This window comes from Anser anser (assembly GCF_964211835.1).
Source record: "Anser anser genome assembly, chromosome: 14".
NCBI lineage: Eukaryota > Metazoa > Chordata > Aves > Anseriformes > Anatidae > Anser > Anser anser.
Window position 1 is genome coordinate 15,605,407 of NC_139735.1, and position 22,494 is coordinate 15,627,900.

At 41.0% G+C, this 22,494-nt stretch overlaps 1 protein-coding gene across 12 annotated transcripts in view; it reads left to right on the forward strand.

The window, feature by feature from the left end:
* SLIT3 (slit guidance ligand 3) overlaps window positions 1-22,494 on the forward strand; it is a 512,478-nt gene that overhangs the window by 445,309 nt on the left and 44,675 nt on the right. For all 12 annotated transcript variants that reach the window (XM_083798318.1, XM_083798310.1, XM_083798313.1 and 9 more), the window contains 2 exons: window positions 4,155-4,252; window positions 12,869-13,008. In XM_083798318.1, coding sequence (XP_083654444.1) covers window positions 4,155-4,252; window positions 12,869-13,008 — 238 coding nt within the window. The remainder of the gene's footprint in view (window positions 1-4,154; window positions 4,253-12,868; window positions 13,009-22,494) is intronic.

The window sequence follows — 22,494 nt, forward strand, 5'->3', positions numbered from 1 at the left end:
GATGTTTCTAGAATGTCTTTAGGCTTTTCTGGGTAGTGGCATTCTTATACGGGAATAAAATGGCCTTGCTTTGCTATAGATTTATTAGTAGCAATATTTTCTGCAGCTTCTCTGCTCTCAGAATTCTTTGGTTTTCAGTCTTCTGTGCTAGAGAAATTGTACGTGTTGTGCAGACTCTCCATGTGCTACTGATAACGTCAACTGAGAGAAGATAATCCTTAGAGAGGGAATAGGTGGTGGTTGCCCGTTTATTAAACTGAGTAAACTGAGTCAGAGAGACTCTGGTTTTCCTAAAGCCACATAGCAACTTAGTGTTGTAATTGTCTGATTCAGCAGCACGTACTCTTTGGTTTCCATGGTGCCTGAGGCCCAAGAAGCCAATAATTCAGCCACGTTCAGCAAAGAAATGAAAGCTAAGTCTAAGTCATGAGCAATTGCATGTGCCAGTGAGAGACTGAAAATGCCTTGCTCTCATTTGAACATTTATCTTTATTAAATTTTCACAAGAACATTCAAGATAATCTGAATAATTAGCATAGAAGTGATGGGACTGTTTATAGTGTTCAACTGTGATAAAAACCTTCGGGAAAAAAATGCTGTGGTTTCTGCTTTGTATCTTGCTCTGCTTGGCTTCAAAGAATTTTATACGCTAATGATACAGGGATGAGGAGTTTGTATGAAACAGAAGTAACTGATGTTAGTGAAGTATCTATAAAATGGTTGTTCTTCAGGGACACGGGAAAAGTACTTGTGATCTGAGAAATATAAGAGGTGGCATCTTCCAGCTCCGCTAGGATAACATGGTAGGCACACAGGATTCACAACACAGATGGACAGAGCCCAGGCAGCGTTGCAGAAGGGTAGGCAGATTAGAGTTAATGTTGTGTAACTTGCGTCTGCAAAGTGCTGCAGACCGCATGGTGCCAAAATAAAACCTGCATGAGCTTCCCTCGGCAGTTTCCCAGTTCTTCCCAGAGACATTAGGGGGCTCAGGATTTCAAGTGGAGAAGCATGGGCTGTTTGGTAAATGCAGTATGGATGAAGCACAAACTCTCTCTGCCAGGTCTTGGGCGAGGACCTTGCATGCTGCCTGCACTGCTGTGCTGGGGGAATGAACTCACAGTGAGCCAGGTATTTCTGTTGTTGTTTGGAAACGTTTCCCTTCTTATTGGACCAGGGAAAAAGGATGTCCGTGTTGCCTTGTATTTGCACAAATCTAAAACTACAAAGCTTCTGCCTCTCTCTGGGGAGTGCTGGGAGGCAGTGGTGGCTGCCACAGCCTCAGGAAATAGCATTTCATCTCCTATTCCTGTAATAAAGCTCCTCTGTGGTATTGGATGAACGTATAATTACTGCGTGTCTCAGTTTTTCTCACAGTACGATGGCAGTATGTCCTATCCAACAAAATACTGAAGACATTGGTAGTATGTGGGAAACTGAAATGTATGATGTGAAGGTGAGAGCCTAGCACCATGAGTGGGCAGACCTGGTCAAATGAACTCTGTAGGAAGATCCCACTTACAGGCTGCTGAGGGGTGGTAGGGTTTTTGTTGTTGTTGTTGCATTTGATAAGGCTTATTGAGACTGCACCAATTTCAAGGTGAGCACTCCAGAGACAAATTAAGATTGCTACTATTATTTATACAGTACTAAAAGCATGCGCAGAGCTTGAGCAGTCGCAGAACCAGCACAGTCCCTTTCCTACTGGCTTGCCACCTCTGGGCTGGGCACGTCATCGGAAATGGGGACACCTGTGAAGAGCTGCGCAAGAATTTCTTCTGGTCAATGTAGGATGTAAGCGAGAAGTGGTCAGTGATGAACCATTTGAACGATGTGACCAGCCTATTTGTTCTACAAAGAAGAAGGCAAAACTTCTACAAAGAAGTAGGCAAGATTTCCCAAACAGATATGCAGCCATTGACAAATTGATCAAATTTATCCTAGTGTGGTTTTCATGAGAGATCTATTCCCTGATAATGCACAAAATCAAGTACTTTTGGTTCAGGGACTTTTGAAACAAGCTAAGGAACATTTTCCTTGTTGAGAGCCAAGTAAGCCTTTCAAGTAACTTTGACATAAAAGCATGAGAAAAGCCATGCGAGGTCTGTAGTGCATTTACCACAGCACTCTGTCTGTACTGCAGGCAGCAGCAAGTGTTTACTTTTAAAGGAAAGGACACAAGCCTGGTCAGCACTCCTCTCTGGTTCTCCCAGCACCCACCATCATCCAACTAGGAATGCTGATGTCTGCCTATTGCCTTTCATATCTGTCTTGACTCTGTTGTCCATGAATTTGCCTAGTGGCTCCTAAACTATGTGACTTCACAACCTCCTCTGGGAAAAAAAAAGTCCCAGAAGCTTATACTTTGGCAAAAGTATTTTCTTTTATCTGTATTAAGCTCATCTTCTAGTATCAGTAACTGTTCCTCTTCTGCTGAGGGAAATGATGAGTAACAAATTCTGCATTTACCACCTCCATGATCTTGTAAACACCAATTATATCACCCCCATTAGCTCTCTTTTCTCCAGACTACGAAGTCTTAGTCTTTGTAATATATTCTTCTAAAGTAGTTGCTCCATCTCCTTGGACATTTTAGTAGTCCTTTTCTATACCCCACTGTATAACCGTCCTGAGACCCCACTGTAGCCATCCTGAAACAAGCTAATCACTGTCAGGTATCTGCCAAGTACAGTGTTAGGCTTCTCAAAGCCCATTCTTAATTCTAATGTAACATATCTTAAGTGAGAGCAGCAAAGCCTCAAAGCTAGATGGAAAAACAAGTAACAGGTGATGCTCTCAGGTGCAGTATATAGCTGAAGCATCAAGATGCTCCATTTCCACAACACAGCAATCTTAAAAAAATGAGGCTACATAAATGTCTGTTGAGTGTTCCCCGCTCTGGTACATCACACCAGCTATCTAAAGTGTTGCAAAGCCAGTGGAGAAAGGAATGACTTCTGATGAGTGTTGTCAGCAAGGAGAGTTGGCAGAGGTAGGATGATGTTCAAAACTAATACACAAAGGTTACAGCTGTTATGAATTGGTGTCATGGGTTGGAATCTGCCCTCTTTGTTTAGAGATTTCCGAATAGATGCACTGTTGTTATTCTTCTCAAGTACAATAAGAATGTTTTTTAAACCAAAGCCAAAAATCCCAGCAACTTTGACTGAATTAATGTTTCTCCTGAGATATTTTTCTCATCTTGATTGCAGTCATGTATCAGCTTTCCAGTAGATGAGCTGGCAGAAGGCCACTGCTAACAGGATCTTCAATAAGAAGAGTAGAGAAATCTCTTGAACTTGTTTTGATTGCACAGATCCCTTGACTACTGTCAGACTTTCAGTTGTCTTTATTCCACCTTACTGTGACAGTAACTGAAGGGAAAGAACAACTTCTTTGGTGTCTTTGCCAATTTTACAAATAGCTTTTTCTAATCAGTAGAATGTAATGATCAGAGAAAGATGTCTATGCCTTGAAGAGTCAATAAAAATTCAGTTGGTAACAGTGAAGGTTGCCCAAGCTAGTGAAGTTCAGTTGGAACTGATGTATATTTTAGGGCAATCTTTAAGAAGGAACTGATTGAAAAATGATATCAAACAGGATTCGGTGTGTTCCATAGAGAAACTCAAACTCAGCTCCCAGGATAAAATGGATTTTCTCCTTTAAGTTTTGACAATGTCCAGTAATGAGTATGGTGCACTGTTACATTTTTTTTAACTGAGTACCTGGTAAGTGCAGTTGAATGAGTGCTGACTCTGTGGTCTTGAGCTGACTGTGCATGGCCTTCTGCGTACCTTTGGTCATGATTCATTCTTTTCAGTGTAACTATCACTGGGGAATAAAGTGTGCTAGAGTATCGATAAAACCAGCTGTTTCCTTAAAACAATAAAATGAGAGAGTTAACCAATATCTTGAAACTCAAATGACACCAAGATACCCACCCGTCCCATTGATTAGAATAATCACCCTGTCCAAATTCTCATTTAAGTGATGAAGGTATCTGCCATCAATAAAAAACATTAGGTGATGTGATGCTTCTGAAGACCATAGCCGTACTGTAAGTAGCCTCACAAATAGGGTGAGGGAGCTATAGGTATTGATTCAGATGGCATGAATCTTACTAACCTTTCTTTCTTTTGAATTTTCCCAAATAGGGTCGGGACTGCAGTGTGCCCATTAATTCTTGCATTCAAAATCCATGTCAGAATGGAGGGACCTGCCACCTCACCGAGGCAAATAAGGATGGATTCAGGTAATAACGCAAAGTTCATTTAAAATGAGATGATAAAATAAATGTTTCTACTTTACATTAACGAACTGTAATGACTACTTTGTAAAAGCTGCTGCACGTGACAGTTCTATCTACCAGACAAAAAATTTAATCTGGTTTCATTGGTGACATATTGTTTTCTTTGAAACAGGCCTCCTTATTTTCTCATAATGGGACATACTCTAAGAGTTATTTTGAGCGGTCTCCCTGATCTGCATTGTGTTATCTGTATGCTAATTTTCCTTGGGGCATTTCAAACGCACGCATACCCTTTTTTGTATTTGTAAAATAAGCATCTGTTGCTTGACAACCAGATGCAAAATGTTTTCATACTGAATCTTGTAGACAAACAGGCTTTAAAGAAACAATTAAAAATGTGGAGAGATTGCCGCATCTTTTTAGGCATAATGCTTGCAAAGAGAGTAACCTTTACAGCTGGATATTATGGGTTTCAGTTTTCCCACATAAGAAAGATGTAACATAGATGGGGAGACTGCAAGAGGAATTTAGATTTTTTTTCATGCAGCTGTTGGGAGATTAGTGCGCCTACAAGCCCTATTTTTTTACAACTAAGAAAATACGAGTTTGAGGCTTTGGCCACTAGTTATCATTAAAGTTGCTAGAAGTTTTTTTAGAAAATCGTTCCTCAAATTTTCACTGATTAGGTCCTCAGAATTCATGCTATTTCTTGCACAAAATATGTGCAAGAGCACACCATGATGTTGTTTCAGTTGCACATATGAAAACCTCACTTCTAAGAGCATGTGTGCATTACTCAGGCTGCTGCTGTATATTCTCCTATATATAGCTTCTCTCAGCGAAGGACGGAGGGAGGGACAGCTGGAGGGAGACACACAAGTGCACAGTTTATAAATGGGGTAAGCAGGGAATCAAACCAGTACATTTTTGTAGTTCAGTTCCAGTTTGGTTTCAGCTGTGATTAGGACTATTCCAGCTGAGGTTGACTGTTTGTTAACCAGGTCAGCAAACCCGTATCATCTTATGCCAGAAGATACAATTTCTTCAAAATAGAAAGGGCCAGGTGAAAGTTTGGGTGACTGACAGGACTTCAGTGCAGTCAGAGACTACCAACTCCATCCTCCTCCCCAGCCAAAGGCACAACACCTTTATATTTCCAGCAGAGCACTGTGGCTTCTTGACTCCCCAAACCCCTCATCTAGGAATGAGGCACAGAATAGCTTCCCTCTTGCCCTGTGAGTGGGGGTGGGATGAATGGTGAAGAAGAAAAAGGGAGAAGTACCTCAAAGCTTCTCTGTCTCTGGGCTTGCCAACCCTCAAGAAAATTCCTCCTCCCCCCTACTCCAGAAACAGCTCCAGCACACACTGGAAGCAGAAGCGAACTGATGATATTACAATGGAAAAGTGTGCATTGATGGTGGTGAAAGGGACACTGCTGGGCTCTGTTACAAATAACAGCCCAAGGCTTTCCACCCTACCACTGGAACACAAGACGTGGCCGCATGTTTCCATGAGGCCATCTGGAGCTCTGTTTGAGCAGCTGCAATGAGACCCAGAGCAGAGCAGCAGAGGATGTCCTCCGGGTACAGACATATGCGTGGGTCACGTTAGTGCATGAGGGTGGGATGCAGAGGTTCTGCAGACCGTAGCACGTGCAAATGGTCACGGTGCTTGACAGAACGGCACTCTAGATTTTGGTGAGACCACTACTCAGCACTGGTGATCTGATAGTCCTCTTCTTGATTCAGGTCTTAACAAGCCCAGCAATTTTTGGAGTAAAAGTTCAGGTTTTGTTCAAGAGAAATAATGGACTGTTGCTCTATAGTTCAGTTTCCCTTTAGGTCACCCTCATGTAATACTGGTTAGATGGCTTTGGCCAGCTTGTACCAAAGCAAAACTGTATTGTGTTATCTGTCACTCAGTACTCATTTTGCAAAACCCGGTTGACACTAAAAATGTGCTAGTAAAACATTTCATAATATCTGTAATACTGGAATAAAAGGCTTCAGTTTTTATTTTGGTTCAGGTTTTTATTCAGCATTTTTTTCTTCCATGGTAGAAAGTAAAGAAAAAAAAAATGCTTTGAATGAGCTGATGAGTCCTCCTCCACTGAGGAGGACTACAAGGATGTAGCGAGGCTGTGCAGGGAGAAAATTAGAAAGGCCAAAGCTCATCTGGAGCTCAATCTGGCTACTGCCGTTAAAGACAACAAAAAATCCTTTTACAAATACATCAACGCGAAACGGAGGACTAGGGAGAATCTCCATCCTTTACTGGATGCGAGGGGAAACCTAGTTACTAAGGATGAGGAAAAGGCTGAGGTGCTTAATGCCGCCTTTGCCTCAGTCTTTAGCGGCAAGACCGGTTGTTCTCCGGACACCCAGTGCCCTGAGCTGGTGGAAGGGGATGGGGAGCTGGATGTGGCCTTCGCTATCCATGAGGAAATGGTTGGCGACCTGCTACGGAGCTTGGATGTGCGCAAGTCGATGGGGCTGGATGGGATCCACCCAAGGGTACTGAGAGAACTGGCGGAGGAGCTGGCTGAGCCGCTTTCCATCATTTATCGGCAGTCCTGGCTATCGGGGGAGGTCCCGGTTGACTGGCGGCTAGCCAATGTGACGCCTATCTATAAGAAAGGCCGGAGGGCAGACCCGGGGAACTATAGGCCTGTCAGTTTGACCTCAGTGCCGGGGAAGCTCATGGAGCAGATTATCTTGAGGGTCATCACGCGGCACTTGCAGGGCAAGCAGGCGATCAGGCCCAGTCAGCATGGGTTTATGAAAGGCAGGTCCTGCTTGACGAACCTGATCTCCTTCTATGACCAAGTGACGCGCTTGGTGGATGAGGGAAAGGCTGTGGACGTGGTCTACCTTGACCTCAGTAAGGCTTTTGACACCGTTCCCCACAACATTCTCCTCAAGAAACTGGCTGCTCGGGGCTTGGACTGGCATACGCTTCGCTGGGTTAGAAACTGGCTGGATGGCCGGGCCCAGAGAGTTGTGGTGAATGGAGTCAAATCTGGTTGGAGGCCGGTCACTAGTGGAGTCCCCCAGGGCTCGGTACTGGGGCCGGTCCTCTTTAATATCTTTATTGATGATCTGGATGAGGGCGTCCAGTGCACCCTCAGTAAGTTTGCAGATGACACCAAGCTAAGTGCGTGTGTCGATCTGCTCGAGGGCAGGAAGGCTCTGCAGGAGGATCTGGATAGGCTGGAGCGGTGGGCTGAGGTCAACTGCATGAAGTTCAACAAGGCCAAGTGCCGGGTCCTGCACCTGGGCTGCAACAACCCCAAGCAGAGCTACAGGCTGGGAGATGAGTGGCTGGAAAGCTGCCTGGCCGAGAAGGACCTGGGAGTATTGGTGGATAGTCGGCTGAATATGAGCCAGCAGTGTGCCCAGGTGGCCAAGAAGGCCAACGGCATCCTGGCCTGTATAAGAAGCAGTGTGGCCAGCAGGTCGAGGGAAGTGATTGTGCCCCTGTACTCGGCTCTGGTGAGGCCGCACCTCGAGTACTGTGTTCAGTTTTGGGCCCCTCGCTACAGGAAGGACATGGACGTGCTCGAGCGAGTCCAGAGAAGGGCGACCAAGCTGGTGAGGGGTCTGGAGAACAAGTCTTACGAGGAGCGGCTGAGGGAGCTGGGGTTGTTCAGCCTGGAGAAGAGGAGGCTCAGGGGCGACCTCATCGCTCTCTACAGTTACCTGAAAGGAGGCTGTAGAGAGGTGGGGGTTGGTCTATTCTCCCACGTGCCTAGTGACAGGACGAGGGGGAATGGGCTAAAGTTGCGACAGGGGAGTTTTAGGTTGGATGTTAGGAAGTACTTCTTTACCGAAAGGGTTATTAAGCATTGGAACGGGCTGCCCAGGGAGGTGGTGGAGTCACCATCCCTGGAGGTCTTTAAAAGACGTTTAGATGTAGAGCTTAGGGATATGGTTTAGTGGAGTACTTAGTGTTAGGTCGGAGGTTGGACTCGATGATCTTGAGGTCTCTTCCAACCTAGAGAAATCTGTGAATCTGTGAATATAAAAGCTACTGTTGAATTTTTCTCATGAAGTTCACATTTTCAGGGGCTTTATTTTGGTTCCAAATGGACGTAGTTTTTGAGATCCTTTACAAAACAGCAGGAGTGGTTATGTTGCTTAACAACGTTTGGGGCTTTTTAGGGAAGATTTCTGCTTTTATAGTTATTTATATAGCTTGGGTTGGTCTAATAAAAGACCCTTAAAACCATATCTCGTCAAAATCTTTATTCATAAAATTGAATGTTCAGCTTATGCGCTGCTCTAGTTCCTCACCAAGTTTCAATACAGCCAGTCCACTAAGGCATCCTTGTCCCTCCCTGCTCTGCAGAACAGGAGTGTGGGGCTTTAGCATGTTTTAGAGAAGTGTGGAGTGGGGATGGAACAGTCCGTGAAGGGGAAAATAAAAAAAAAAGATTTTGAGATTTTTTTTTTTATGGTGGGAAATCTCTTGCATGCATGTAAGTTGTGCTCCTCAAGATGGGAAAACGTTGCATTAGATTATAGGCTGCGAGGAAGTAGATGTCAAAAACATTTTCATGAGAGGCCTCCTTAGATTTTTCTGTTGTGTGGCCTGTAAAAGAAATTATATCTTCTGTATATTCTCTTCCCAAGGGAAATATATTCATATACAAACTCTGCTGCCAAACTTGTCAAATCTTTACTCTTTTAAAAAAAGAAACTTAAGCCAAAGCTCTCTGCGTATGAAATGCCAAGCAGTTTAACTCTCAAGTTTCTGTAGCCTTAGACAAGAAAATTACCTTTTAAATAATGCTAAGGTGGTGATGTTCACCAGGCAAAGACAGGAAATTCAGAGTTATGACTGAGATTCCAGCCTGACTTGCCTGCTGTGTCTGGTACCTGCAAGGGTTCGCAGCAGCAGGGGACTGAATCGCTCAGATTTGTTATAGCAGTAAGTCCTGGAGGGGCATCCGAAGGGCACAGGTTCAGCTGGAGTTCTTCAGTCTTTCTTTATTCTTGCAGTTTTTTTTTAAAATCTGAATTATTTTCACATTCTCTCTTTTTTCTTTTGTTTTCTTTTTTTCTAGGGAGGGACATTTTCTGAATTACAGAATAGTTAAGTGTCACTGTGTGACTCAGAGGATTAGAAACGTGAAGTTCTTCCTCCTGTTACATTGCCTGTTCTAATCTAATCTGTGTCTGCTGTGACAAAAGTTTGCCAAAAAAAGGTGCTTATTGAAACTGATAAAACGAGATGGTCAATCAGACATGTCTTGCTCATTTAGCATGCCTGTAAGTGAGACTTCGATGAAAGAGGCAGAGCTGTCAGCTCTGCTTCAGAGTTAGCCACAGGCAACCAGCTTATCTTTGATAGCCTATGGTGTCGGGAAACAAAGTTTGCACATTACTTTAACTTTTCCCCATATACAAAGAACTCCATTGTCCAGAGCATTTTCTTTAGCATTTTCCATTTCATAAATGAAAAACTCTGGACTCCCTAGTGTTAATTCAGCCTAGTTTAAGGAGAAGTGTTGCACTTCCAGGCTTACAGGCTACTCTGTTGGAATACAGATGTAGAAAGCTCCTCTACCAAGAAAAAGTAATATTCTTGAAAGAATTTATCATCAGTATTTAAAAGTTGTTTTTTTGAAACATAATGCACTGTATGCATGCCTATTTTAATAAACAGATTTTTAACTGTTTTGTTGCACTTTGGAAAAAAAAGTGAATATAGTGAACTTACAAAATTGTTAGTACACTGCAGCTCCAAAAGTTTTCCCCCAAAATGTTGTAATTAAATTCTGTGTTCCATCCTACCTTCATGAGAATAATGATGATTTTGAGCATCATTTATTTATTTATTTATAGGAAAGTCCAACACTAATGCAAAATCCCTAAATGAGAATAAGGAATTGGACCTGTATTAGCTTAGATCACAGTGTCTTAGGAAATGGTTCTTTCCTGCATGGCTCTATTGTTTCCAAGGTCCAAATGAAAAGCTGTCTCTTGCTGCCTCACTATTTAGTCAGTACACAGTTTTCATCATTGTCTCTGGAATTAATTTTCTCTCTCGGTCAGCTGGAACCCAAAAGTTTGATGACCTTCCAGTCACTCTGCAAACTTCATTTTTCTTCTAAGCTTTTTCTGGAAAAATATATACAAACAGTCCCAAACTGCAACTCTTTCAACATATGGTTTAATCCAGGTCCCACATTGTATGTTTTATCATTTAATTTCAGTCCTCATATTTGGCACATTTGAATGCAAATCAAAATAAAGAATTATACATAAGCAATAATGTAAAGACTCTCTATAATACATAGGGACCAGTAGCCAAATGTCATTAATTATGCTGACATTTCCTTCAGTATGGAATGTGTCCTAATACTGAGCAATTGTATGCTAACAATCCCATATGTATTATTACTAATGGTAACTGTACTGAGTTGAGTCATTACTGTGATAGTATTTAATAATGTCATTTTTAATTGCATACATGCAAGCTATCCCAGTCCTTTTGTGGAAGGAAAATGGTGTTATAGTCACATGAAAATAACCAGCACAAAGCCACTCTTGTTACTTTTCTTTAAAAGGAGAGAAAAAAATTGTGCTCCCAAACTGAGACCTTGGATGCCAAGATGCAGCCTGGAGCATATTTTTATGGCTGAGTTATAAGACCCTGAAAATGGGGTTTTGTAATCGAAAAGGGTGACATGATGAATGTGCCACTGTATTTAATTAGATGTCTTTACCCCTTCCCCTACAGTCCTGTTCCCACAAAAGATGCTGTGCCAGCTCTTCTTATCTGCTTCTTATGATCCTCAGCGTCATTGCAGGGTCAGCAAGAGGAGATATTTTATTGGCAACAATGTGATAGAAACGGGAAAAGAAAATATTTCTTGATTTGTTGGGTCCTAAGTTGGACCGGTTTGAGCCGTTTTGTTTTGGGTATTCATGGTGAGGAGTTTCTAAGTCTCATGACCTGTGAATGATCACGGCAGAACTGAAGGAAGGTTGGCCTGTCCTCTACCCCTCTAGGAGGTCCTACTGTTGTGGTTACTCAGGACACATTCCCTACTCTTTTTTTCTTCCTCATTGTTATTCCCTTATTTTCTGAGGTTGCCCAGAATCCAGGCTCATCCTCAAAGCCCAGCCTACCATCTTTCCAAAGGGCAATGAGCTCTGTACCATCCCTACCCTTGGAGCCCCTGCACTCCATTCAGTCTGTGGCACTCAGCAGGAAGAGAAACAAATGCCATGCTGAGAGCAACCAGCACAACAGTGCTGCAGGTTTTCTTCACAGACTCTGAAGCTTCCTATTGCTCCAGGGCATTCCCCAACTCAGCTCCCTGGCACTCACATGTGACAGAATAACCACCCCATGAGCACTCTGGCCATCTGAATTGAAAAAGTACATTGCAGTCATCTCTGCATTGGAAACTCTCCTGCTTTCAGGAAGCAGTGGCTGGCAATTAGTGTGACTGCTCTGGTGCTTTCTGTTTTTCATCCTCATCAATCAGCAGTGTTTTACATTTATTCAGTTCCTTTTCTGCCACCAGAAATCACATGGGAACGGAAATGAACAGCTCAGTAAATGTGTAGTTTGGACTGGGACTTGAAACAACCCTTCCCTTCTGCGTACATGCTTTCTGTGACTCGCAAACAGGAATACTGACACTTAAATATCATTGCTGGCTTCTTAGAAGCCACTGAAATGACTGAAGCACTTAACACATGTTTTTAGACTCTCTCTTAGGAAACTGTGGCCACCACTTACAGTTAGTTTAAAATATAAAGGTTCTCTTAGCAACCCCAACTTTTAGATCTAGAGAAGAAACTGAGATTGAAAAAAAATTAAAGTCATTCATCAGCCACTTAGCTTCTTACACTCCCTTCAGGGACCATACATCACAGTTTTGTGAGATAAAATATTTACTGCAATTATTCTTCAATAATGTTCACATCCTCACAGAACCATTACTAGCTCTGCTATTGTTTGTTTGTGTTTAGCTTTAGTTAAATCATCTAGACATCATCGGCTCTTCTACAAATAGAAGGAGGAGCAAAAATTGGAGGAGCTGTGGAAGTACTGAAACCTCATTGTACTCATAAAAGCAACCATTCCCAAACATTTCTTGTTTGGACAAGTGACAAAGTGGTAATGAGAAGAAAATGTTCATGTCTGTAAATTCAGTTCAAGCTGTTGTTCTTTCAAGAGAGCGAGCCATCTGAAAGCTGCCAAGTTGCCCTACGATTATGCAGTCCTCAATAAGCAAGTATGCACGTATTCACAAAATCATTAGCAGAGGAGCCAAGGATTTGAATATTCTGATGGGTGTTCACTCTCCTGCCCTGAGGCCATTTCCTTCAGTTCCAGGGTTATCAACAAAGAAAGCAAAGGGCAACACAACAAAGGGTGTCTACAGCTGATGCTTTTATGTCTCATGTAAATAATTACATGACCTCATGAACCATCAGATTGCATCCTTCACCAAACATCTAGGGTTAAAGTGCTTCACAGTAGACATGATTTTGGCTGCAGCAACTCTCTTGTATATATTCTAATTTCAGTTTTATACCCAAAACCTCCTGCCTCTTCAGATCCATGCTAACTTGTATTATGTTTTGTCTTTCTCCAAAGCTGTTCTTGTCTCCTTGGGTATGAGGGAGAGAGGTGTGAAATAAACCCGGACGACTGCGAAGATAATGACTGCGAGAATAACTCTACATGTGTGGATGGGATCAACAACTATGTCTGTCTGTGCCCTCCTAATTACACAGGTAAGGTGTGCAATTAAAGAAGAACAGGAATCCGTGAGGAGTCTCTGTAGCGCCTGAGGGGAAGTGTCTAAATACACATTTATTTTGTCCATGAGTGCATAATTAACCAAAAGAAGTAGTTCCATTTTCAAGCAACCTGGATGTCCAACTGGTGAGTTACTGGAGAGATGTCAGTTCTGCCAATATTGCAATACAGTTGTAGTCACAAACACGACCACTATTCTGAGTCAAAATTTTGATACTTCATTATAAAATACACTTAAAAAATACTAAAGTTTAAGGTGTCAGAAAAATTTGTACTTCTTCACATGCATTCTCTACATTTACTTCAGAAATATTCTCAGTACTGAGATGAGTCTGATACGCATCTGATATGAATCTTGGAAAATTAAAATAGTTCCAGTTTAAATTATGGTAGCTTTTGGGGCATGGCTTTCACCTGAGATCTTAAAGGTCTGCATATATTAAATAAGCTGAGCCTGACAATTTGCTGTTTAAATTCATTATCACCATTTCACAGGTGGCAAAGCAAAGGCTGAGAAACTGTAGACTCATAGTTTTAAGAAAGCACCCATGAAAGCTAGCCCAGTTAGCAGATGTGCAGCCACTTGCGAAGCCCACGGTGACAGAAGTTGGTAACTGAGTTTGCAGCAGAATGACTGCCTCTAGCACCCGTCTTGCATTTCAGATAAATTCCTTCCTAAAACTTCTGCAAGGGCAGAAACCTTCCTAACTGCAATCTAAAAATGCTTTTTCTCAAGTCATTACTGGAGTATACTGTTGACTCATTCAAACTGTGTTAGCATGACCTTCCTGGCTCAGCGTGGAGTGGTAAGGAAACACCTGCAACAGTTCCTAGTTCCATCCTTTGAAATGGGTTTATTACCTTCTAAGCATGGAGAAGTAATGAAGGGCTTCTTGTACACTGGAATATATTACATGTCAAGGGATTTAATGAGGATCAAGCTTGAGTGGCTGAGTAAGGCAGGGGGAAAGCTTCTAGAATTTCCAAACTCTTAAAATACTTTTGTGGCTGATACAAAGGAGGCCCATGTAAATCTTTAGCTGAGAAAAGCCTTATGACTTGAATGTACATTTATTGGAGTTCTAAAATGATCTTTCTGCCAAAAACTGAAAAACTTCAGCTTAGCAGAGTAAAGAGTTTTGCTTATAGCATGTTGAGCCCATTGTGCTTACTTGTGCACTATTTATGTGAGCTATTCTTGGGTGGTTTCAAACAAAACTCTATACAAGGCGGCAGAGCCTGTACATTTACAAGAGGAAATATATTTGCCTAGCCAAGGAAAGATCTATCAAGTAACAACTGAATCCAGTATATATGTAAATGCTGTTTCCTTTTCACAGGCTTATTGCAGATTAGGGTTTTTTTTAGTTTTCAAAGAAAGGCAAGGAAGAACTAGATTGGGATTTCTTCTCAAATGGCAGTCTGGCTAGGGGTCAGAGAGCTCACAGATACTTCAGAACCAGTTTTGAAACATTTCTAGTCAACTTCCAGCTTAGTGTTTTTTTACCTGCATATTGTCTGTGCTGTGCCTATGGTTCTTCACAGGAGTTTGTCAAATACTTGAGCATTTTAACACCATGCACTAGATCCCAGTCTTGGATGTAATACACGCACAATTGCATATACGACACAGTAAGCGTTTGTTGTTGGAGTACAGGCAGTAACTTCGACTGCAATGGAAACAGACTGAGTTTTTGAAGAATAGCAGGAAATACCTCTGGAAAAATATAGTATAGATAGTAAGTGAAGAAGGGCTGCAAAAATGGGGGTTAGCTTAAATTAGAAATCTGAAGAGTTTACAATAGTTCACGCTAGTTGAAAATAGGAAGAATTTAGTGAAGCACGGTAAAAGAATGGCCTTAACCAGCTTCACCTCCATTTTGGAGGTGGGTATTTCATCAAACATGATCAGTCACCTGGAAGGACTCACTGCAGTGAAGCTGGCTGGGCTGAAATATCCCTCGGAGATACACCTGGCCCTCTCCGAGCAGAAACGCAAAGAACAGCATAAAGTGGCTGCAAGAACTGAAACCATCAGCCAAACACAAGTTACAGATGAGCCAAGTGAATCTGAGCCATGGTTTTAAGGGTTCTCTAAGAGCTGAATTCAAACACAAGAAACTGGACATCATCTGAAGTTGCTTGATCAAATGAACAGCAGCTGGGGAAATGCTATGGAAGCACACAGGCAAGTCATGGAGAAACACTTGAAAATGACTTGAGTGTGTGACCTGAAGGGATAAGGATCTATAACCACAGAGTCTGATTGCTGAAGTCTCCTGTGACAGCCAGGACATCTCTGTGTATATTCTCTTTAAATAAACCATTGTGTAGTGAAGCAATATCTGAAGCTACTAGGGCAGTATCTTTGAATATATATGTATAGATGCAGACAACTTTAATATTGTGGTTGAATATGCTAAGAATAGAGAATGTTAATATTTCAGGTAGAAAGCAGGTGACTGAAGGAGTCAGGAATACTTATTCCTGTGCTCAGAATTGTGCTTTGAGCTTTCTGCCTCTCTCTCAGGTGATGACTTTGTTAACCATTGAGATAGAAAACTGCATGTGCTTCAGAGCGAAGTGTGTGGAATTCATCTATATTTATATGAACAAAGATTGAATGATGGAGGATACTTTCCATGACAAAAGTAGTTTTTCTGTGAAGTAGTTTGGGTTATAATGAACTCTCAATGTGATGCTTTGCCAAAAGGAACAGCAATACCCATAGGTAGGGTGTATCTAGTAGGACAGGAAAACGTAGGTTATATCAGGAGTTGGACTCGATGATCCTTATAGGTCCCTTCCAACTCAGGATATTCTATGATATCTCTTTTTGTTGTGACCAAATATTATACTTAATCTTGTTCAGAATTCAAGGAGCTAATTGAGAGATGAGAAAGATTAGAGACAAAGCATGAAAATCATTGGGGGATTGAGATCATGTCTTGAAGATCTCAAGAAAAATCTTAATTAGCTTAACAAAGTAGGCAGAGAAAGATTTTCATACTTCACAAATGCTTCTGTGGAGAACAGAAATTTCTTTAAGAGATTCAGTAGCTGGTCTTTGTGGCTGAACAAATCCAGACCATACAATTTTAACCAAGAGTTGTTGATTCTACATAGAAAATGGATTTCTCAGCACACACTGTAATAAAAACATGAGTCAAATTAAGAACAGTCTAAATTACACTGAAGTTCAGACTAGATGTTTCTGTTTTGATAATCTGTGATGTTTTCAGTAGCATTCAGGCTTTTCGTTATAGGTGCCCAGCTCAGCTATTGCAGATGTCTTCTTTTCTTGTCTGTAGAGGGAGGCAAGCTCTGGTAGCACTGCATAGCAGGTAGTCTGAATCCTTCATCGCTCCTGTGGTCTTGGACACCATAATACTGCTAAGACTAACCATACTACAGTAAACACTGCAAGTATGAAATAAGTGCATGTTGTATTATAAAGAATAGTGTCAATAGCGAGAGAAAGAAGATCCAAGAACATGTGTGTTGTTTTGGAAGAAGTATTTGGGATCTCCTCCTGGTTTGGCAGACTAATGGTTAAATAATGACAGTAAATCTTATGTTCTGAAGTGAAACACAAATTAAAAATGCATGTTTTGGAAATGTTGACTAATGACAGATTCACAGTATCCAGGGTTTATTTTTTCCATACCTTAATATTTTCCTGCTTTATCTTCTGTCTGTCTAGTTTTACTTGTTACAGCCTTTTTAGGAAAAAATATCCCAAATGATGATGCATAAATTTTGCTTTCATTGGTTGAAATAATGAAGGCCAGAAATCTTTCTTCAATTAATAGCTTTTTACAGTGTTTTCCTTTAAAATTCTTTGACTTTTTTTTTCCCCCACTCAAAGTAGGTTGTAGACAAAAAAATGACCAATTTGTTAACTGATAGCTGAGGGAAGGAATTTCCCACACTCCAGCCCCATTTCACTTTCATCAAAAAAAAAAAAAACACTCATGCAATAACCTTCTTCCTATTTCCTTTCCATCAAATCACTTTAAAAATGTGCAAATACAAATGGGTTGTATGAAAGAGGAAAACATAAGTTAAAGACAGCAAGACTGAGAGGGAAGGTAGGCAGATAGCTGATTGCCATAAAAAAATAATAATAAAAAAAAATAAGTGGCAGAAACAGTAGACTCAATTCTCCTTAGTCAAGACCTTACCTGAACCACCACGTTCCCTCATCGTTCTTCCAAGTCAACATTTTCAACGTTTGTTTGTATTTATGTAACTGAACCAATATTTGTGCTGTGTAGCTGAGTCCTGATGGCCTTTGCTTGTCAGCTGATATCTTGTTTTTCCTCTCCCCAGCTTGTTATTTTATTCCTGAAACTAAATTAAAAACATGTACTTGCTCCAGGATAATCATGTAGCCTATGTCCTGCCAGCTCTAATGCTTGAGCAGTTCATGGGATGTTTTATAACCTGATCTGACCACTTGATGGATTACAGCTCCATCTTACATTTTTGTAGCGTTTCCTCCTCTTCAAAAAATATATATAAGAACATCAAAAGAAGCAGCTATGGATTTGCCCCGTCCCGTCCCGTCCCGTCCCGTCCCGTCCCGTCCCGTCCCGTCCCTTCCCTTCCCTTCCCTTCCCTTCCCTTCCCTTCCCTTCCCTTCCCTTCCCTTCCCTTCCCTTCCCTTCCCTTCCCTTCCCTTCCCTTCCCTTCCCTTCCCTTCCCTTCCCTTCCCTTCCCTTCCCTTCCCTTCCCTTCCCTTCCCTTCCCTTCCCTTCCCTTCCCTTCCCTTCCCTTCCCTTCCCTTCCCTTCCCTTCCCTTCCCTTCCCTCCCTCTAATGTTTGTCCTTTTTCATCATCATCCTGATCTCTTAAATCTTCATCATTCTCCTGATCTCTTAGCTTCCTTATCTATTTCTGAATCTGTTGCTGTAACATGCCTAATCTCTGACTAATATTAACACTATCTCCCTAGCTTTGTGTTTTAGAAATGTAGGACAAAATTCATACATCTTTGTCCCTTCCATTCCATTTTTCTGTTCATTGCTGTCATAGACCTTCTTGAGAGACATCCGTGATTTCCTCATAGCTCTCAATCCAAATATAGCATTTTATACCTCCAAAAAGAGCTCCTTTCCTCAGTCCCACTGTCCTCTGCACTCTCACTTGAAGAGGTATTCACACCTGCATAAAGGACTGATGGATTTGTACCAAACAGGTACTATGTACTTCAAGTTGTTTTATGCTTAACTTGCTACTTTACTTAGTTTTGTTTGTGATTGCCATGACTTTTCCTTTCTCCTATCTGTCAGAAGCAGAAATATGTAGTTCTCATACAAGAATAAAAATCAGGAAACATTTCAATTTTTTGCTAAGAATCCTAAAAAGCCTCAGCAAGCGGACACACCTCTTTGTTCTGAAACCTAACACTAGCTTCTAATATAGAATGTAGGTTTTTTTCTAAAATACATGGCATCCCCTGGAGATGGTAAAAAAAAAAAAAAAAAAAAAAAAAAGTTTTAAAATAGTTTGTTTCCCTGGGGAAAAAAAATAAAATAAAATCAACTGCAAGCAGTTTGTATCACAGGAAAAAAAAATCTCAAAAATGAAGCTAGAAACTATTTTTGGTTTTATGTGTTTGGAAGACAAGACCTAGATGTATTTTACCTTAGGGGACCTTGCGGTGTCCTGCGGTAGATGGTATCTGAGATTTTTGCAGTTATGCTACTTTTAGACAGAACGCTATTCACTGTTAGTGATTATGGTCCCTTTTTCTGGCATATCTTATTGTGGTAATGTTGCACGGCCAAAGCCAAGCACTTAGTCAAGCCAAACGACTCTGGAAGAAAGAAGTTTTGTGGGTGACTTGTGGCTGACACTCACTGCTGGAGCTCTCCAGCTTGTTTCCCATAGCTTAGCCTGATTTGAAAGACTCCCTGAGGTGGGCATCAGAGGCAGCTGAAGTGAATCATTGCACTCTAGGTTGGGTTTGCCCTCTTTTATGTCTTTAACTATGTGTTGGACATAAACAGCAGAAGGTTTTTAGATAGCCTGATGTGGTTCTGCAAGGATACAGACTGCCTAATGAACACTGAAGGCCTTAAACAAGTATCTAATGATCAGCCTCTTTTAAAATTTCCTTGAGACAAACAGAAAATTATGGTCAAAGTTTGGTGTATTTTCTTTGTTCCTGAAGGAGTTCTGTCTTACGTGGAAGTTTCTCAACATTAGTTGCTTGGCAAACGTGGTGTGTTGCTTACAGTGCAGAAAATAAAAAGGCACCTACACTTACTATGTGTATAATAAATGAGAAGAGGTGGAAAGCTGGAAGTTCTCCCTCCTTGGAGATACTCAGAAGCCATCTGGATGTAGTCCTGGGTAACCTGCTGTAGGTGGCCCTGCTTGAGGAGGGGGGTTGGACCAGATGACCTGCAGAGGTCCCTTCCAACCTCAGCTATTCTGTGATTCTTTGCATTGCACAAAAGCCTATGTGCGCTTCCAGCCTTGTTTTATTAGAGGAGAGCCATGTCTCTGCTATGAGTTTGAACCCCCCTTACTTCACCGTACTGTGACCAAAGAGTAAGAAGCAGTGCTGCAGCCTTAGTTGTTGGTCTCAGTATGGGTGTCCTGCCATGTTGGAGCTCTCAGCTCCAGGATTTCTACTGGTGAGATTCCTTGCTGTAAAATGTAATGTGCGATGTTTTGGGAGCCAGGTATGCTGGAGAATTTCCTTGTTAATCAGGACCTCAGTATGTCTCTAAGAAAATGTATTCTCAGCTTCCATATATTCAACTACCCTTACGTTTAGCTACTGCTTTCTTAAAGGATGGATGAAGTGAATACCATCCACAAATGGGATTCATGATTCATTAAATCCAATCTGTGAGGAAACAGCAGAGGACTAGAAGTTAACCACCCGTCCATTGCTTACCTGCTTACCTGCAGGTGGTGCGTACTGTGTAGTTAAAAAAGCTGGGAGGAGCAGAGTCCCACCTATGGATAGTCAGTGAATTCAGCACTCTGACACTGAAAAGACGGCCATGGTAGATTTGCCAGTAGGAAATAAGTAGATGTTTCTGCATGTAAAGTATTCTTCAAAGACCTCTGTATTTAAAGTTGCATTCTGAAAGACCATCTGCAGTTCGTTATCTTTTTGTTAGGCCTGTTAGAGTTCAGATTAGAAACAAAAATGTGTGACTTCCATGTCTCTATGACTTATGCTTATTAGTTAGAGCAGGGCTTGGTTAACTGTTTGGGGTTTGGTTTTTGCTTTGTTTTGGGATTTTTTTGGTTGGTTGGTTTGTTTTTGTTTGGTGATGGTGGTGGTGGCTGCTGGTTTTTTTTTTTTGGTTGGTTGGTTGATTTTGGGTTTGTTTGGTTTTTTTTTTTTGATAAAAATCACGAGAGAAAGGATGTCACTAGGTGAACTAGATTGTGTAAACAACTGAATTGATCTTTAACAGATTCCAGACTAATCACGTCATTGGAAAGCATTCCTATAAGGTAGTGCAGCTCCAAAATATAGGGGGTCTAGCAAAATTAGGACATATTCCAGATGTAGTGGTTCTGAGGGGTAACACTATATGCAGGTTACCACCTTATGAGAGCACTGGAAATTTTTCTGTTTTAGTTAATGTTTCGCTTGCTGCATTGCTGTGACCTTTGTGATGTTGAATGTGGTTTTTCTTTCTTTGGCAGTGCATAGAACTGGAGCATGTTCTTTGTTCAAGATTCAGAACTGGTGAAAAGATCACTGGTTCCCTATCCAGATCTTGCTACTTAATCAGTTACCCTTTTGTTTAACCTTAAGGTTAGAGGTAATTGCTCCTTAATTCAGAACAAGCCATTTTCTTGAAATCTCAATGTGGAGTCCAACTTCAAGCTACTATTTAATAGGCCAAAACCTGATATGTGAACATTCAGATTAAAGCTAATGCTTTAATGTTTTTACAGCATTGGCACAGAATAAGAAGCATAAATAAGCTTTTAATTCTTTGTCTGCTAAGTATTGTGGGCAGTGTACCTCAAGCCAGAGCAAACTTCTTTGTTAATAATCCAGAGAACTCAGTTACAGTGCTTTACAGGTAATTTCTTTTGTGTTTAGCAGATTGTTGGTGTCTAACATAGCAGACAAGTGTATTTACAATTGAAGAATTTTGACAGTGTTTCTATTTTCTTCATTGCATGTTTAAACAGTTTGGAAGGAAAAAAAAATCTAAGATAAGCTTCAAATTTTTTGCATCAAATATTAACATTCCTAACCAAATTATTTTCGTGGCAATACCTCTACTAGCATATTGTATGGACATCCGACAACTGGTCCACCCAACCATTTTTAGGTTCTGTGTTCCGAAATTTCCAGTTGGCACTGACCTCTTTTTAATAACTGAAAAGAGAGAAGGGAAAAAAGAAAATGCAAAAAACATTTCTAGCGATACAAGTTATTAGATACCAAATGAGTAGTCTCTTATGAGAATAACAGTGCAGTGCGTTTTATTACCAGTAAAGGGAAGAGTTCCATCCCAACTTACCTGGCAACGTTCAGAAAATTGCAACATATTATTTAATGATTCAAATATATATTGTCTCCCTGTGCAGGCTGTAAAAGTTTGGTCTGTGTGGATAAAGGCCAGGTTTTCTCCATTGTTTCTTCACTGCAAGTTCTTTCCTTTTCTCAAATGCTATTGTGAAATTCTCAACAGCTTTTTTGCTTTCAGTCCTCCGGGCCCAACAAAAGCTCCTCTTGTGTGATGGTGAGAATATGTTCTGGGTTGCTTTGTTAATTATTTATTGAATATCAGGAATGAGGGAACAGAGGATCATCCAAATGACACAGAAGGCAAAATAAAATCATAGAACTCATCAGTTACAAATTGGAGGTTTCAATGGTCTCTTCAGAACTGCTGTTTTACTTATAGATAAACAAAATACTGTTGCCATCCAAATCTCTCTTACTGATTAAGGAGAAGAGTGTAACTTGGATTCTAGTTTTAAAAATCCAGTGTGGCATGAAATAAATAGCTGTCTTGACAGCTCAGAATGGAGGGAGAAGAAGAAGAAAAAAAAAAAAAAAGATTATTAAACTGCGTGTAGAAGTCTTCTTTATTGCTCTATTGTTGCCTTGGCTTCATTCTGAGATGTGTGAAAGGCTACAGAAAAGTCTAAGCATGTTTCTTGGCAGTTCTTCATAAGCAGTGAGCCCTGTGAAAAGTGAATGTGGAAAGCCCCATGAAAAACAGGATTTTGCTGAAAAACAGAGAAATGTTGTATGAGATAATAAATGTTTTGATGTGGCTTTTTACAAAGCAATGAGCAATGCCAGTGAAGAAGACAAGGGAAATAGTTTCAAAGGGGCAAAATACCTTTTCTATTGTGTGGGGATTTTTTTTCCTTCCTTTTTATTTCTTTTAATGCCTGGAACAGCAGCAGTGGGATATGCACCTGCTAGTATTCCACTTGTCAGTACTACTTGGTTCGAA